This window comes from Neofelis nebulosa, chromosome 7 (assembly GCF_028018385.1).
Source record: "Neofelis nebulosa isolate mNeoNeb1 chromosome 7, mNeoNeb1.pri, whole genome shotgun sequence".
In the NCBI taxonomy this organism is placed as follows: domain Eukaryota; kingdom Metazoa; phylum Chordata; class Mammalia; order Carnivora; family Felidae; genus Neofelis; species Neofelis nebulosa.
In genome coordinates, this window is record NC_080788.1 from 121,099,614 (window position 1) to 121,117,633 (window position 18,020).

General features: G+C 43.2%; 2 protein-coding genes across 10 annotated transcripts in view; one reads left to right on the plus strand and one right to left on the minus strand.

Annotated features, from left to right (window-relative positions):
* Window positions 1–1,185: 1,185 nt before the first annotated feature.
* ACYP1 (acylphosphatase 1) lies at window positions 1,186–14,603 on the minus strand. Of its 3 annotated transcripts, none has more exons than XM_058739713.1 (3): window positions 14,349–14,603; window positions 8,872–8,969; window positions 1,186–1,600 (listed from the first exon to the last, which is right to left on the minus strand). In XM_058739713.1, exons 1-3 carry the CDS (start codon window positions 14,509–14,511, stop codon window positions 1,385–1,387), a joined length of 477 nt encoding a protein of 158 aa, XP_058595696.1. In that variant the 5' UTR covers window positions 14,512–14,603; the 3' UTR covers window positions 1,186–1,384. The 3 variants fall into 3 exon arrangements, with proteins under 3 accessions (XP_058595696.1, XP_058595695.1, XP_058595697.1); XM_058739712.1 differs by lacking the exon at window positions 14,349–14,603 and adding an exon at window positions 9,759–9,782; XM_058739714.1 differs by lacking the exon at window positions 14,349–14,603 and adding an exon at window positions 9,387–9,518.
* A 141-nt stretch (window positions 14,604–14,744) lies between these two features.
* ZC2HC1C (zinc finger C2HC-type containing 1C) overlaps window positions 14,745–18,020 on the plus strand; it is a 47,199-nt gene continuing 43,923 nt past the window's right edge. For 2 of the 7 annotated variants that reach the window (XM_058739710.1, XM_058739708.1), the window contains exons 1-3: window positions 14,746–14,886; window positions 15,553–15,658; window positions 15,752–17,096. In XM_058739710.1, coding sequence (XP_058595693.1) covers window positions 15,657–15,658; window positions 15,752–17,096 — 1,347 coding nt within the window. In that variant the 5' untranslated portion in view covers window positions 14,746–14,886; window positions 15,553–15,656. The other 5 variants (XM_058739709.1, XM_058739707.1, XM_058739704.1 and 2 more) reach the window with 5 other exon arrangements.

The window sequence follows — 18,020 nt, forward strand, 5'->3', positions numbered from 1 at the left end:
ATGTACGGATGAGGACCCCGAGACTCCTTTCATTGACTTTTTCGTTGTGTTCCTAATGCCACTGCAGCTTATTTTCAAACTGAATAAGAACGTTAAGAACCCTGTGAGAATAGATGTTTGGGGAATTATTTTTTTTAATGGTGATTTAGTTTTGAGAGAGAGCGAGCCAGCACAAGCGGGGCAGGAGCAGAGAGAGGGGGACAGAAGATCCAAAGCAGGCTATGGGCCAACAGCAGCAAGCCCGATGGCAGGCTCGAACCTGTGAACTGCAAGATCATGACCTGAGCCTAAGTCTGACACTCAACCTACTGAGCCGCCCAGGGATCCCGATATTTGGGGAATGACTGACCAATCCTCAGTTTTTGCTGTCTCATTTTCAGAGCAATCTAGTATTTCCAAAAATTGTAATTTATGACAAACATGTTAAACTCAGTAGGCATTTGCGATCCACCTGTTTAATGACTGACCGAGACTAATCGACACATGTGAAAGGCTGGATGATGAGGCAAAATCCTGAGTATTGCTTGTAGGGCTGCCATAACAAAATGCCACAGATCGAGGGGCTTAAACAATAGAAGTTTATTTTGTCTCAGTTCTGGAGGCCAGAAGGCTGAGATCAAGGTGTTGACAGGTTGATTTCTTCTGAGACCTCTCTTCTTGGCTTGTAGATGGCAGTCTTCTCCCTCTGTCGTCACATGTTCTTTCCTCAGTGCACGTACATGTCTGTGTCCAATTTCCTTTTTTTTCTAAGGACACTGGGGCATATTGGATTGGGGCTTACTCTAATGTCCTCATTTAACCTTGAGTACCTCTTGAAAGACTATCTCCAGATAGTCACATTTTGAGGTTAGGACTTAAACATATGAATTTGGGATAGGGTGACATAATTTATCCCATAACATTGCTTTATATGAAATCCTTGCCCAGAGGAAAGGAATGACAGCGGGAACTCCAGAAAAGTAAAAGTAATTAGTCCAAAATGCCATTTAAACAGCTAACCTTAATAGGTGTACAATTTCCTGAAGAAAACTTCATGAAAACAATTTTTTAAAATGATTCAAAGTAATTTCTTTTTCTTTCAGCTCTCTTTAAATTACCTCAAAACTCTCTTCCCATAGATGTTTGCTGAGTAAATACCTCTTATTTTGCCCAAAATGAAGTTCACCAAAGAAAGTACCCTACACAGAAGGTTCTAATGTGTTTTTATTTATTAGAATTGTGAATAGTTAGTTGTCATCCTTCTATCATACATATACAGTGACATTCAAATATCTGATACTAACATAACTTACTGACAAATTCTAATACTGAACACAGAATAGTTCTATATTAACAATAAAAACAAAACCAGTGAGTTTATCTTAGAAAATTTAAATTCGGGCCATTATTTCACAATCTGGAAATCTGAGTAATCCAACTTTACGATGACTTTCTCATTCCTGAAGTTTGCTCTATCAATATGTGATTTGGGACTTCCTCTTGTCTCAAGCCATTCCTGCATATGACGCACTTTAGAGATGGGACCTTGCAATTGTCCTTGCACTGTGCCCTGGTCAGTGTTCTGGACCCAGCCAACCAATCCCAGCTTTTTACCCTCAGCCTAAGGGAAAGAAAAATATGAGAGAGAGAAAAATCCAGTGAGATTGAAAACAGTGCGACTACAATCTGTTGCCAGAATCTTGGCCTAGAATCAAGCCACTGAAACTAATTTGATATTGTCCAGAACAGTCAAAACAGAACTACAGCAAGGAGAATCTCATTGACCTTAACATGAAGAGTTGGCCACTTGACGCCATTTCCTTCTTCTACCCTATAAAACCCAGGCACTAGAAATTTTCATTATGTAATCAGTTTGGTTAAGTACTAAAGACTTAAGTACTAAAGCAAATCAGATGCTTTCAAAATGATTCCCTAAGGCTGATTGTTGTTAGGATACTGGGCTGTATCTTGCTCATTTTCCTTTCTCCTAATCAAGAATCTGGTGGGTATATTAAACAGAAAAAGCATGAAGTTATCTGATCCTTCTCTTTGTCTTTAGCCAGGACCACACCTAAACAAATCCAGATGAACGAGTGTCCATTATATCTTTAAAAATCGGGGTGCCTGGGTGGCTCGGTCGGTTAAGCGTCCGACTTCAGCTCACGTCATGATCTCACGGTCTGTGAGTTCAAGCCCCGCGTCAGGCTCTGTGCTGACAGCTCAGAGCCCGGATCCTGTTTCAGATTCTGTGTCTCCCTCTCTCTCTGCCCCTCCCCTGTTCATGCTCTGTCTCTCTCTGTCTCAAAAATAAATAACGTTAAAAAAAATTTTTGTTTAAATCATTATTTCCTGGGCAACTCATTCCTGTGTTCTTACTATAGAAAAACTGTCTAACCCAAAGTCTTTATGTTACATCCAAAGCCTACTTTCTATCCTCCTCCTAGGGCAGGAAAAATCATATAGTGATTAGCCTCTGAACATCAAAGTTTCATGAGACTATATAACTATTAGGTTTTTATTTGATTTTCTTTTCTTCTGTCTAAATAATCACAGCACCTTTAAATTGAATAAGTTTATGAAGACCATTTAATCATTGTAGTTGCTTTTCTCTTAGCCTTTCCAATGTTCTTTCCTTTAAGTCATTAAACTGTGGAATGACTGAAAAACTGGGAAAGGTAGCAATGTTTACAGGTAATTTTTTTTTTTTTTGGTAAAATTTGCAAGCAGAGATATTATAAAATTTATCGTTAAAGTAACCTATGTAAATGGAAGGAATTGGGTTACAAAAGAAAATGGGAGTTAACATGATTGCGTGCCCAAATGCCAGAGTAGTGACCTAATAAATATGGGAAATTGCTGCAGTAGGCCAAAGAAAATGTTATGCACAGCAAAACCATGTTTGATGAGAAACTAAAGTATCTATCATATCAGTTATGTTCAAAGCAAAGACATGTTTGTATAATGAACAAAGAGGCTGCCGTCAAATAAGTAACCAATTTAAGGGATACAGAGAAAATTAAGGAATGAAGAAAAATAGAAGATACCTACAGCACGCATTAAGTGCCAAAATGGTGGCATAAAAAAAAAAAAAAAAAAGAACAAAAACACAGAGAATGGATTTCAAGGAAGGACTACATCCAATTGACTTTGTATAACAATTGCACTCTTCTGCTTCAAATTAACCTAGGAGGGTTCGATATCCTTAGATCTTAGAAGTTACCTTATATGGTAACTAGATATAATAATTATATTAAGTTTTGAGCAGGAGTTTATAAAGTCACAATAATCTTTAAATTGCAATGTGATTTATCTGAACTCCTGAGAGCGGAAAAAAACACTCCCAAGTTTGATTGGTGTTGAGAATGGGAATTTCCTATAGGAGTTTCCTGTAGGTTTTATTTGTGCATTTGATTCTGTTATTTTTTTTTATTTTTATTTTTTCAATTTTTTTTTGACATTTATTTATTTTTGAGACACAGAGAGACAGAGCACGAACAGGGGAGGGGCAGAGAGAGAGGGAGACACAGAATCTGAAACAGGCCCCGGGCTCTGAGCTGTCAGCACAGAGCCTGATGCGGGGCTCGAACTCACGGACCGTGAGATCATGACCTGAGCCGAAGTCGGACGCTTAACCGACCAAGCCACTCAGGCTCCCCATTTTTATTTTTTCAAAAATTTATTTATTTGTTTTGAGAGAGGCAGAGACAGCACAAGTGGGGGAGGGGCAGAGAGGGAGGAAGAGAGAGAGAATCCCAAGTAGGCTGTCAGTGCAGAGCCCAACACAGGGCTTGAACCCACAAAAGCCTGAGATCATGACCTGAGCCAAATCCAAGAGTTGGATGCTTAACCAACTGAGCCACCCATGTGCCCCTGTTCTTATTTTTATTTTTAAAGTCTATTTATTTATTTTGAGAGAGAAAACAGGGGAGAGTCAGAGAGTGAAAGGGAGGGGCACCTGGGTGGCTCAGTTGGTTGAGCATCTGACTCTTGATTTCCACTCAAGTTATGATCTCACCGTTTGTGGGATCAAGCCCTATGTTGGGCTCTGTACTGACAGCTCAGAGCCTGCCTGGGATTTTCTCTTTCTCTCTCCCTGGCTTTTGTGTGTGTGCTTTCTCTCTCTCTCTCAAAATAAATACACTATAAATACATACATACATACTTAAAAACCTTTTTTAAAAAAGAAAGAGAGATGGGGCGCCTGGGTGGCTCAGTCGGTTAAGCGGCCGACTTCAGCTCAGGTCATGATCTCACGGTCCGTGAGTTCGAGCCCCACATTGGGCTCTGTGCTGACAGCTCAGAGCCTGGAGCCTGTTTCAGATTCTGTGTCTCCTTCTCTCTGACCCTCCCCCGTTCATGCTCTGTCTCTCTCTGTCTCAAAAAAATAAAATAAATGTTTTAAATAAATAAATAAATAAATAAATAAAAATAAAAAAGAAAGAGAGAGAGAGGGAGAGAATCCCAAGCAGACTCTGCTTACCACAGAGCCCAACATAGGGCTTGATCTCACAGAAGTAAGATCACAACCTGAGCTGCTATCAAGAGTTGGACGCTTAACCGACTGAGCCACTAGGTTCCCCTATTCTGTTCTTATTTTTAAATGATAGTATATTTTTAAGTGATAGCATAATGTTGCTGAATCATGTTCAGTTTTGAATATCTATCTAAATAAATGAACAGTATTTGTTCCTAAGAAAATTACAGGAAGCTAATTCTTCCTCATAACCATATTCTGAAAACATTATTTTAAGGAATATAATCACCAACTCCAGTCTCAATCTAAAAAGAAAGTCCTTGCAGGGGCACCTGGGTGGCTCGGTCAGTTGAGCGTCCGACTTCGGCTCAGGTCATGATCTAGCGGTTTTTGGGTTTGAGCCCCGCACCGGGCTCTGTGCTGACAGCTCGGAGCCTGGAGCCTGCTTCCGATTCTGTGTCTCCCTCTCTCTCTGACCCTCCCCCATTCATGCTCTGTCTCTCAAAAATAAATAAATGTAAATAAATAAATAAAAATAAATAAATAAATAAATAAATAAATAAATAGAAAGTCCTTTCAGATCAATAACCTAGACTTCCATCTTAGGAAACTAGAAAACGAAGATCAAGCCAAAATTCAAAACAAGCAGAAAGATAAAAATAATAAAGATTAGAGTAGGGGCTAATAAAATAGAGAATGGAAAAAAAGAGAAAAATCAATGAAACAAAAAGTTGGTTCTTTAGAAAGATCAACAAAAATTGATAAACCTTTAGCTAGACTGATAAAGAAAAAGAGAGAGAAGGCTCAAATTACTAAAATCAGTAATTAAAGAGGGGACATCACCATCAAGTTTACAAAAATAAAAAGGACTATAAGGGAATATCATAAACAATTGGGTAGCAACAAATTACATAACTTAGATGAAAAGGGAAGATTCTTAGAAAGACTCAAACTACTGAAACTGGCTCAAGAAGAAATAGACAATCTGAATAGACCTGTACTAAACAAAGAGACTGACTTAGTAATTTAAAACTTCCCACAAAGAAAAGCCCAGGACTAAATGGCTTCAGAGGTGAATTATATCAAATGTTTAAAAAAGACTCTTTCACCAACCCTTCACAAATTCTTCCACAAAACAAAAGAAAACTCTTCCCAAATCATTCTATTAAGCCAGTATTACCCTCACATCAAAACTGGGCAAAGACATCACAAGAAAAAAAAAAAAACAAAACCCAAAAACTATAAGCTAATATTACTTGTGAATATGGATGCAAAACTCAACAAAACACGAACAAACCAAATACAGCAACATATAAAAAGGATGGCACACCAAAGAAAAATTGGGGTTTATCCTAGCAATGCAAGGTTGGTTCAACATAGAAAAATCAATACACTATAGCTTAAAAAATCATATTAATAAGCATGATATTAATAAAACAATGCAACATACCATATTAGCAAATAAAACAGAAACCAGATGAAACCAGATGATCACGTCATAGATGAAGGAAAAGCATTTGACAAAATTGAACACTCAAACTCGGAATAGAAGGGAACATCCTCAGCCTAATAAAAAGGCATCTGTGAAAAACCCACAGCTAACATAACTAATAGTGGAAGGTTGAACACTTTCTCCTGTGATCAGGAACAAGACAAGTGGCCCTTGCCACATCTACTTAATATTATACTGGAGGTTCTAGCCAGGGCAGGGAAAAAGAAATAAAAGGCATTCAAAGTGGAAAGGAAGATGTAAAACTACCTTTACTCACAGATGACATATCTCATAAACAGAAAAATCTTAGGGGATAAACTCACACACACAAATTAGAACTAGTAAACAAGTTCATAAGATTGCAGGATATAAGATCAATATGCAAAAGTCAATTGTATTTCTATACACTGTCAACGAACAATGAAAAATGAAACTAAGGGAACAGTTCCATTTATAATAGCATTGAATATAATACATTTTTTTTTATTAAAAAAAAATTTTTTTTAACGTTTATTTATTTTTGAGACAGAGAGAGACAGAGCATGAACGGGGAAGGGTCAGAGAGAGGGAGACACAGAATCCAAAACAGGCTCCAGGCTCTGAGCTGTCAGCACAGAGCCCGACACAGGGCTCGAACTCACGGACTGTGAGATCATGACCTGAGCCGAAGTCGGCCGCTCAACCGACTGAGCCACCCAGGCGCCCCGAATATAATACATTTCTTAGGACTAAATTTAACAAAAGAAGTACCAGATTTACTTATGGACAACTATAAAATATTGTTGAAAGAAATTAAAGAAGATGTAAATAAATGGAAAGACATCCCATGCTCAAAAATGGAAGACAATATTGTTAAGATGACAATACTTCCTAAATTGATCTACAGATTTTTAGAAATTTTTTAAAATGCTTATTTATTTTTGAGAGAACGAGAGATAGAGTGCAAGCAGGGTAGGGGCAGAGAGAGAGGGAAACACAGAATCTGAAGCAGGTTCTGAGTTGTCCGCACAGAGCCCAATGCAGGGCTTGAACCCACGAACTGAGAGATCATGACCTGAGCCGAAGTCAGACACTTAATCAACTGAGCCACGCAGGCGCCCCATGATCTACAGATTTTAAGCAGCCTCTATTAAAATCCCAGCTGCCTTCTTGTAGAAATTGACAAATTAATTGTAAGATTCACATGGAAACATAAAGGACCCAGAATAGACAAAAATAACCGTGAAAAGGAAGAACAAATCTGAAGGACTCACACATCCCAATTTCAAAATTTACTTCAAAGCTACAATAATCAAGACATAATCAAGACAGCATGGCACTGACATAAGGGGTGAGGGGACAGTAGAGAAAGATGGGCTATCATACTGCCGGGTCCTTTCCCTCAACAACTTTAATCTTTGACGCCATCACCTCAATTTACTAAGACACAGGAATTTACACTGCATACTTGGTACCAAAGCTAATTGGAACATAGCTCTTGCTTTACCTTTTCAGCAGTTCTCTTTTTCTTTTTTTTTTTTTTAATTTTTTTTCAACGTTTTTTATTTATTTTTTGGGACAGAGAGAGACAGAGCATGAACAGGGGAGGGGCAGACAGAGAGGGAGACACAGAATCGGAAGCAGGCTCCAGGCTCTGAGCCATCGGCCCAGAGCCCGACGCGGGGCTCGAACTCCCGGACCGCGAGATCGTGACCTGGCTGAAGTCGGACGCTTAACCGACGGCGCCACCCAGGCGCCCCTGCAGTTCTCTTTTTCAACAAGCACTTCATGTATGAGTATGAAACAGGGGGAACTGATTTGCAAGTGATTGGAAAAAGAGGTATGACACATACCATTCATATTTCGAAGATGCAGGATTGAATTTTCTGTCCCACAGTACCAGGACTGTGACACTTCTTGTTCTTCAGTCTTAACTCATTATCTTTGGGGTTGGCAATACAGTGGGAAGGCCTGATATCCTCTTACAGAGACAGAAAGCAAACTGAGATTGCAGCTGTGTGTGCAAGTTGAGGGTAGGTGAGTGACATTAAGGCAGAGGTGGAGTCTGGCTGTCAATGGTTTGTTCATGTCCACAATTACTCTCTATTACTCTAGTAGGAATACTAGACTCCATGTTCGATGTTACCATTACTTACCCTGGGATACATAAGGTATTTTTATTAGAAAAGCTTTAGCTTGGGGCGCCTGGGTGGCGCCGTCGGTTAAGCGTCCGACTTCAGCTCAGGTCACGATCTCGCGGTCCGTGAGTTCGAGTCCCGCGTCGGGCTCTGGGCTGACGGCTCGGAGCCTGGAGCCTGCTTCCGGTTCTGTGTCTCCCTCTCTCTCTGCCCCTCCCCCGTTCATGCTCTGTCTCTCTCTGTCCCAAAAATAAAATTAAAAAACGTTGAAAAAAAAAAAAAAAGAAAGAAAAGCTTTAGCTTGAAAAGGTAACTCTTCTTTCAAAGCCATAATGAGTAGGCAGGAATCAAGTGGGGGAATGGGGTAGATGGAAGAAATAAAAGAGGTCTGAAGAACATGCAGCAGCTGCAGAGGAAACCATTACATAAATTGCATACTTTACCAATAGTTCATCTAAATGCCATCTGACCAATGTTAGCTTTCCTACAAGAATTGTGATCTCGTTTGGTGAGGCCACAATGGGGAGAACTGGGAAAGCCCTCAACTCCCCTGGGGAAGAGAGACGCTCATTAGTAAGTGTTTAGGTACTCTGGCACCGTTGTCAGGAAAGACCGATAGTAACAGCAGATGATTCTGCCATTTACATTGTATTTCACTCACTACAAAGCATTTTCATACCCATTGCTCTACAAAATACCATGCGGCTACCAGACAGCCAGCGTCTCCCAAAACACATTTGTTAGGAACACTGTCTCTTGTTCCCATACACATAGCCTAGCTATGTCCCCAAAGCTTGTAGGCCACATACCTGAGTGTATTTGCGGAAAAACACTCCTTGGACCTTCCCAAAAATCTCATAATCCACTGATATCAGGGTGTCCCCTTCTGCCATGTTCATGCTCATACCTGTCAGGGACCAGAAAAGCAGAAAAGTAAAGGGCTCGGTATCTTATTCCAGGACCCCAAATCCTGAAGAAGAAAGGGCCATACCCACACGTCTCCATCTGTAACCCCTGCGACCTCTCCCTGACATCATGATCCTCGAACTTCAGAGCACAGACGCGAATACGTGCAAGCGCGGATATTGTGACAGGAAATCACCCAGGCCAAAGAGCTTTGGGTCACAAATGCCCACAGAGGCCCCTGTTTGGGCAATTACCTGCTTATCCAACTACCTTCCTAAACCCATCTCTCACCTGGCTCCCTCTCCATCCCTTCCTCTTCCCACGGACCTGGTCCTCTCGGCCACCAGAATCACCTCCTACCAACATTTTAGGGGTAATCAAACTATGAGCACGCCACGGGGCCCTGTCCCAGGCTCACCCTCCACGTCCTCTCGTCAGGCGCAAGGGACTACACCCGCGACCCGCACCCCAACGGTTCCCACAGTCCGGTAACCTCGGCGCCCGGAAGCCTAGAGAACGGCTCCTCCTTCGCTGTCTCCCATGCCCATCACCTCGTATGACCAATCAGAAACGGCGCCCTCGGTCCAGGGCCCGCCCAGAAGGCGGGATTTCCATCGGGCTAGTCTGGGAGCGCCGGTAAACCTTGGGTCCGGGATCTGTCCAGAGTCTTAGCTCTGATTCTACAGACACAGGCCTCCCCCCACCTCGGTGTCTAAACGCACCCCTTTTCTCATTTTTCTCGTGGGGAGAAAGACACACGTGAAGAAGCACTTGAGATAAATTTACTCACTCAGTGAATATTTACTGAAAGCGTTCTGTGTCCCAGGCACATTTCTAGGTGGTTGACCTACATTAGAGGACAAAAAGGATCACTGGTCGGGAGGAACTTAAAGTTTGGAAGTGGGAGATAGATGATAGACATTAAATACCATAAACAAATAAATTGAATAGGACACATTGGCAATCCTGCATTGATTAAGTCTAACAGCATCATTTTTTTTTTCCCCCCAGCAGCATTTGCTCACTTTGTGTCTCTGAGTTACCCTTTGGTAATTCTCACAATACATCAAACTTTTTAATCATTATCATATTTGTTATGGTGATCTATGATCAGTGATTATGACTCACTGAAAGCTCAGATAATGGTTAGCATTTTTTAGCAAAGTATTTTTCAAATTAAGGTATGGGCACTTTTTAAAGACATAATGCAATTGCATACTTAATAGACTACAATATAATACACTGGGAAAGCAATGCATATAAAAGTTATATTTCTATTTGATTCACCTTATCGCAACCTTCACTTTATTGCAGTGATCTGGAACAGAGCCCATGATGTCTCTGAGGTATGCCTGGTACCTTTCTGCCCTTTTTCTTTCAGTTCTCTTCAAATTTTGGGCCATGCCCAAGTCTGGAATTGGTAGCAAGGGAGATAAGTGAATAGAGAGGTCCCAACGGCAGTTATTTTTCCTTCTGTGCTTCTGGAAGCTGCCCATGAAATGCTATCTTACTATGAAAACTCCAAATAATGCTTATCTAAATCAACCAATCACAAACACAAGCAAAATAACCCATGGCCCTGGAATCACAATCGAATCAATCAATCTAAGCCAAATGACCACAATGCATGAATTTCTTTCCAGAAAAGGGAATTGTCAAGGGGGTCGTGGCTGATGATTGTTAAAAGTACAGTCATCTTGCAGGCATTTGAATACAGCTATCCTTATGATTAAGAATGCATGTGAAGGAAAACTGTGGTGTTTATTGTTCCTCTTTGGATTGCTTGTATACATTACATCCTTTCATAATATAAGACTCCATATGTGATTATTCCAGGAAGGAAGACTTGGCGAGGTGAGGTGGATTTGCAACAGAAGTCATAAAGATTAACCATTTTGCTTGTTCCCCCACTGAAAAGTGAGGATCCAGATCCTGAGGAATCATATAACCTTAGTGGGGGTGAAGGTGGGGTGGGAAGCAGGATTGAATGTTATACTTGGAATATTTGAAAGTAATGCTAAACAGAGTGCCTGACTGATGTTATTTCTTTCTCTAAAATTCATTTTTAATGTTTATTTTTGAGAGAGAGAGAGAGAGAGAGAGAGAGAGAACAAGCAGGAGAGGGGCAGAGAGAGAGAGGGAGACACAAAATCTGAAGCAGGCTCCAGGCTCTGAGCTGTCAGCACAGAGCCCAATGTGAGGCTCAAACTCATAAACTGCGAGATCATGACCTGAGCTGAAGTTGGACGCTTAACTGACAGAGCCACCCAGGTGCCCCTCTAAAATTCATTAAAAAAAAAAAAAAAAAGACAAAAAAATCCCAAAGCAAAACAAAACAAAAAACTAGTTTCTCTATAGAATTAAAAAAAAAAAAAACAAAACTATGGTCTACTACATATGGGACATACATAGAATATACAAAGAAATATACAAAGATGAATGATATATAATTTTGTCCTCAAAGAATTTATTTAGGGGGTGCCTGAGTGGCTCAGTTGGTTGAATGTCTGACATCAGTTCAGGTCATGATCTCACAGTTTGTGAGTTTGTGCCCCGCATTGGGCTTGCTGCTGTCAGCACAGAGCCCACTTCAGATCTTCTATTCCCCTCTCTCTCTGTCCCTCCCCCTCTCACACTCTCACTCTCAAAAATAATAAATAAAACACTTAAAAAAATTTTAAAGGGTTTATTTAGTATAAGGGATGAATATGCATGCAAATAAAGCGTACAGCATGCTCATCAATTCCACGACCGTCCACTGAGAGCTCATCATGAGTCAGCCCTGTCCTGCCACAAGGACAGAAAATATCTGAAAGCACAAAGGAGAAAAAAGATTCATTTTGACTGGGATGATTGGGAAAGTGTTCTTGGAGGAAGCAGTACATCATCCAAGGTTACACAACCACGACCAGTAAGTGATAGAGCTGGGATTTACTTCCAGCAGTCTGAGTACAGAGCCCACTCCCAGAAATGTTACGCTCTCCCACCTTCCAGTGCATGGAACTTGAGGCAAGTTAATACTGCTGAGATAAGAAAGGGGGGGGGGGGGCGGGGAGTGCATGTAGTCAGGTGTGGCTAGACCAGGGGTTCTCAACCCTGGCTGAATAGGACATTGGGGGAAGCTTTTCAAAATACCAATACCCAGGTCTCACCCCAGAAATCGCTTTCCAGGGGGAGTCCTAAAGCTCAGCCAGGGGTGCTATCCACTGGGCTAGACTCTGGAGAGGCAGGGCTGGAAAGGTAGACTGGACCTCATCTGGCAGATCCAAAAACCACGTTAAATTATGTGTTCCAACTTGAAGGGGAAAGATAAAGAAGGTATAAGTAAAGATATAGGTAAAGAAGAAGCCACTAGGTAGGAGAATGATGGGGGCCAGAGGTAGTAGGATAACTGCTCTGGCAGCAGCATAAAAAATGAGCTTTGGGAACAGATGTTGCAAGCAAGAATAGCAGTTAGGAGAGTGATGCTGTCTGAATGAAAACTGAGGAAGAACTCACCAAGGACAATAGAAATATAAAGGAACAGTCACAAGGGTGCCAGGACAGCTCATTTGGTTTAGCAACCGACTCTAGGTTTCGGCTCAGGTCACGATCTCATGGTTCGTGAGTTTGAGCCCTGCATTGGGTTCTTCGATGTTTGAGCCTGTTTGGCATTCTTTCGCTCCCCCTCTTTCTCTGCTGCGCACACACACACTCTCTCAAAATAAATAAATACATGTAAAAAAAAAAAAACCAAACAGACAAGAAAGAAACAGTCATGTATGAGACATTGCAGAATAAATTCAACAGAACCTGCTGACTAGTTAAACAGAAGGGGGGACCAAAAGGGAAGGAGTGGAAGACGACACACTATCAGCATGAAGGAGAACCCTGGACAAGAAGTAGATGGGGAAATGGGGAGATGATCATGAGTTTGTTTTCTGTCATACCGAGTTTGAGGTTCCTGAGGAACGCTCATGTGGAGGTGATACACGGGCTGTTGGAAATTTGAGTCTGTAACTAAGGAGAGAGTGTTAAGGTGGATATCATTTAAACATAGGTGAGACCAGAAATGTCAGCATTTGGTTGAAATCACTAAGGAAGAGAATGTCTGGAACTGCATATATATGAGAAACCAGAGGGCTTTGGAGAACACCAAATTTGGGAGGCAGGTGAGGAAAAGACATAAATGTCAGAGACCTGGAAGAAGATGGAGGAAACACATGAAAGAAGAAACCAAGAAGGCACCAGAGCAAGTGAGAAGAGAGTTCCAAGGGAGGGAAAAATCAATGATGGCAGATGAATAGGCTGAAGAAACAGCTTTTGTCTTTGGCTATCGGGAAGTCACTGGCAGCCTGGCAGTTAAAGAAAATGGAAATGGTGGAAGCCAGACCACAATGGACTGGACAATGAGGGCAGATGAGAGAGTGGGGACCGCAAATGTACAGCTATCTATTAAGAAGTCTTGTGGAGAAGAGGAGAAATGAAGGGGAACCTAAGATGAGAAGCAGCAGGTCAGGGGAAGTGAGGTTTGTTTTGCAGGGGAAAGTTAAACATAGGTTAAAACCAAAGAGAAGGAGTGTGGGGGTAGATACAACTTGAAGTAAACGAGATGGATGGATAAAGTGATGGAGGCAATTCCTGGAGGGTACTGGAAGGGACTAATTCAACAGAACTCATGCAAAGAGAAAGATTCTTTTCCCTCAAAACAAGAGGGAAGGAATGCAAGATGGAGGGGGGCACCCTGGGAAATTCTGGCAGACTGGAGGGGAGCTGTAGGAGTTGATGACAGGCAGGCCAGATGCTGAGATAATTGGGACCGTCGGAGTAGTGGGAAATGTCTGAAACTGCATATATAGAGAAGGCAGTAGAATCAGCTAGGAAAGAAAAGAAGGAATCAGAAAGGACTGCCCTGGAGGGCCCACCAAGGAATTTCTCTGAAACATATAAAGCTGTAATATGACATGTTGAAGCATTAACACCGACTACTGCTGTCCATTTTATTTCCCATGTGCATTAATCTTTTGAGTAGTTACAGGAAAAAAGTAAACTGCCTGTTTCAAACAGCTTACACAAATGAACTGAAGCATGAAGACAAATAAACGCTCTTCTAATGTTAACAAGTTATAGAATATCATTTAGTGTTGAAACCAAGTTATACAGATTATTTTCGATCTGGTAGTTCACTTTATTATCATTACACTTGGCTGAGTCACTGTTGGGCCCCACAAAGAGACGGCCAGAGTTACCACGTGAGAGTAAAACATTATATCAAAATAATTAGCTTGGCTACAAAAACTACCTCGGAGAGATACTGAGTAGCAAAACCTAGCCAAGTTGCTAAAATTTGACCGCAAGTTCCACACTAGTGGGGAAGAAAAGCACAGATGGACAGCCATACCTGGGGCCCGTACAAAGCAGCCGAGCGTGCTAAGAAAGGCTATCAGCAGGCCCACTCCCGCTAAGTGGGCGGACACCGGAATCCTGCGGCAGAACGACTCCAAAGCACATCTAGGGGCTCTGTCTTTTGCCAGAGAAGGGCACACCCCAGGGTCTGGGAGCATCGTTCTCAGAAAAATACAAGTTCTTTGATGGAGCCCCAGAAGAGCCTCTCCCACCCCCTCTCCCGTTCCCCAAGGGCAGGGCGGGACAGAGCTGCAGAGTTGGCGGGACACCGGGTCAAGTGACACTCAAACTGACCACACCCCCCCTCCCCCCGCGGGCGGCTCCCGACCGCATGCGGACTGCGCCTGCGCGCGCTGGCGCTGCGTTCGCGGCTAGAGAAGGGGCGGGGCGCGCACGCGCTCCCGTCTCCAGGCAACGGGAATAACAGAGGCCACCTGAGAGCGCCTGCGCGGCGGTCGGTTGAGGTGGGGGTCTGGTCTGGAAAACTAAGTCCTGGTGCTTCCCCTGAGCAGGAACGGTCGCCAGTGACTCAGGTACGCGGAAAGGGGGGACAGACATGGGGTCAGCGCCTCGACCCCCCCAAGGGCTCCATGGACAGAAGAGCGAGGGCTTGTTCCCACAGCGGAATCCCCAGCGGGGGCGCCCCGGCTGACCTCGTAGCACAGAGCGTGACTTCGGCATTCCGGATCTAAAAGCTGCAGGGGCCAGGTCAGGTGGCCCCCAGCTCTCAGGTTACAGACCTTCCGCCGTCCGCACCGCCGGGACTTCTTGGGTGAGAGTTTGGCAGCCAGGCACCTGCTGCAGGCCCTGAGCGGCCTCTGTGTTTGGAGTCAAGCACGGTGCCAGCAAGAGCCAACCCCTGAGAGCTCTCTTGTGCCAGTTACTTACCTCTGGGCCTTAGTTTACCCACCTGTGAAATGATAGGGCTGGATTCAGAGTCCTAAGGTCCCTAAATGCCAGTCACGTAACTGAGCGAAACGTTCAGTTTATGGGTGAAGAACCGAGCCAGCAAGGGGAAGCTGCTTGTGCTGTGTCACAGGCCTAAACCTTGACTTTCAATTCTATAGCTCTTGCCATTAAATCTTTCCACCCATCCATACTGCGTATGGCAGGAGCATCACTGTGTATGGCAGAGGCTGGTACTGGAATAAAGCTAGGTGGCAGGAACACCCGTGTCACGTTCGTTTTTCTATTCTCAGGACCTAGTAAGTACCCACAGGAAATAATAAGCATTCACCAAATGCTTATTGGAGGAAAGCTCTGGCATACCCAACACCACTGTTCCTAAGAAGTTCGAGAGAATATGTAGGTAGGACAAATGTGGAAACAGTTTACTTTAGCAGCTGGGGTGAACCTCAGACAAACTCCTTACAGATATCTGGTTTAAATCTCCCCTAGGCTTCAGTCCAGTCCCCGAATGGCTGGTCTCCAGTTGGCGCCACATCTGCCTGTGGGCGTTATGCTCCCATATAATAAAGCGGAAGCTCCAGGGCTCCTCTCAGCTAAGCAAGAGCCCTGTGAAAAAGGTGACTCTTCTCAGCGGTCCTCAATGGGGCACCCGAGGAACAATTTCCAGCAGAAGCTTTTGAGCAACAAAGAGCTGATGCCGGAGAATCTCTACACTCCCTCCAAATGGAACACGTACAGCAAAGCTTGGAGCTCCTCCTATCCCCAGTGTGTTGGAATCAGCCAGCAGGATTCCAGAAGCAGTCCCCAGGGCCAAGCAAAGGGTTTGTTTTACTCATCAGATCCTCAGTCCTGGTATCCCAAAGCAGATAACCAGGAATTCATCCCCTTTACAAAGAAGCGAGTTGGGGTGGACCGGGCATACCCACTGAAACCTGTGTTCCACAGGAAGTCTCATAGTATGAGTGAGGCTGCCATTGATGGGGACCAGAATGTCTCTCCAAGACCCCCTGAACCAAGAGGGTTTCCATACAGCAGCGTTGGTTCAAGGAACTGGGAGAATTCATCTGGGGTTTGTGCTGTTGCTGCCACACAGGAGGAGAGGGCCGTGGCACATCCCAACAGGACTGAACGGGTGCAGATCCAAAGACTAGAAGCTGCAGGGGAGAGCTTACGGGAGGAAATCCGAAGAAAAGAGACCCTCCTAAGGGAAAAGCTGAAGAAGACAGAGGAGGAACTCAGAAGGATCCAGAAAGAAGAGGAACAGGCTAAGGAAAATGAAAAAAGAGAGCTACAGAGAATGACACTCCCCAGGAGGAGAGTTAAAGGTAACAGCAACACCACATACAAATCTACCTTCTCCCCAGAACTGGGGGCTGAGGAGGTCTTCAGCAGACACAGGGGAGAGGATGAAACTAGAGGATGGCCTCAGGAAAATTCTAGTCCACTCCAGTTCTCTGATTATGGAATACAGAAGCTCAAAAGGGAAAGACTGGTGGCGAGCAATAACAAAATCCGAGACTTAGTCTCAGGGCCACCCAAAGAGTTCTCTCAGTCTTCAGGAGTGCCAGGCCATGCTTCACGGGGATCCACCAGCAATTCTAGTCTGTCCAGGGCACCAGGCTCCTCAGTTTCCAGCTGTTCTACCGAGGAGCCAGAACTTGGCGAATGTAGCCATTGTGGACGCAAGTTCCTGCTGCTCAGACTGGAGAGACACTCCAACGCCTGCAGCAGGACGCAGAGTTCCAAGAGGAAAGTGTTTGACTCCGCCAAGGCCCGGGCCAAGGGCACAGAACTAGAGCAGTACTTGAACTGGAAGGGATCAGCCTCAGTCCAGGTAACAAGGCAAGGGCCTTATGGATTTGACTTTGAGTGGGGATCATTGTAAAGGGACTGTTATGTCAGTTTTCTTTAGAAAAAGTTCATGTGTCATATAGGGAGAGAGTGAGAGTGAACATTTATTGATTACAACCGCGTGCCAGGCACTGTAATGGGAGCTTTTCATAAGGCCCCCACCACAGCCCTTTGGGGGTTTCACTGTCTCTTATTTTATCAATTCAAAAATCAAGTCTCAGAGAATTTTACTTACTTGAGATCACAAAAGGCTTTAAATGGCTGAGTCAGCCTATAAATCTGGGTTGGAATGACTTCAAAATCTAGACTTAAAAAATATTATGTCCTGTTGATTATAAAGGTAATAAATGTTTACTACAGAAAATGTAAAAGATGGGAAAAATATAAGGAAAAACCATGCAGCTGTTCAACCCCCCCCCCCGGCCCCCCGCCCTGAGAGAATTCCTTGCTCTCTGCAATATATGTTCTGCCAGCTCCCAAGATTAGGATTTGTTACTAATTCCATAACCATATCTACTTTTCCAAGATTAGCTCAATTTTGATATACCTTCTTAGTAAGTATATAAAACACAATTAAGTTTGCACTTTTGGTTAACATTCCAACTGCAGAAAAACTAGGTTGTAAAAAAACCATGAGACACTTCCGTGGTAAGGTTAGGGGTACCTCACAGGCACATCTGGACAGTCAGATCTGGAGAAGATTGTCTGTCTCATGGATCAGTCCACCACACCGCCAAGGTTATGCCCCTTGGTTTTTCAATGAGTGTTTGCCAAAGTGTGGAGTGCTGGCAAACGCTTTTTATTTTAGTAGTCTTAGTGTGCGTTAGAAAAATATAACATCATTTGAAGCCTGTGGTGTCTAGGAATCATGAACTTAAAAGAAAAATATGAAGTGATCTATAGTAAG

What these genes read in the sequence shown, in the direction of transcription:
- ACYP1 (XM_058739713.1), bottom strand. Translation starts at nt 14,511, where the DNA reads ATGCTCCCAGACCCTGGGGTGTGCCCTTCTCTGGCAAAAGACAGAGCC. An exon ending in CTGCTTTGTACGGGCCCCAG is followed by an intron (nt 8,970 to 14,348) that starts GTATGGCTGTCC and finishes GGTCCCTGACAG; the next exon opens with GTATGAGCATGAACATGGCA. An exon ending in TTTTCCGCAAATACACTCAG is followed by an intron (nt 1,601 to 8,871) that starts GTATGTGGCCTA and finishes TCTTTCCCTTAG; the next exon opens with GCTGAGGGTAAAAAGCTGGG.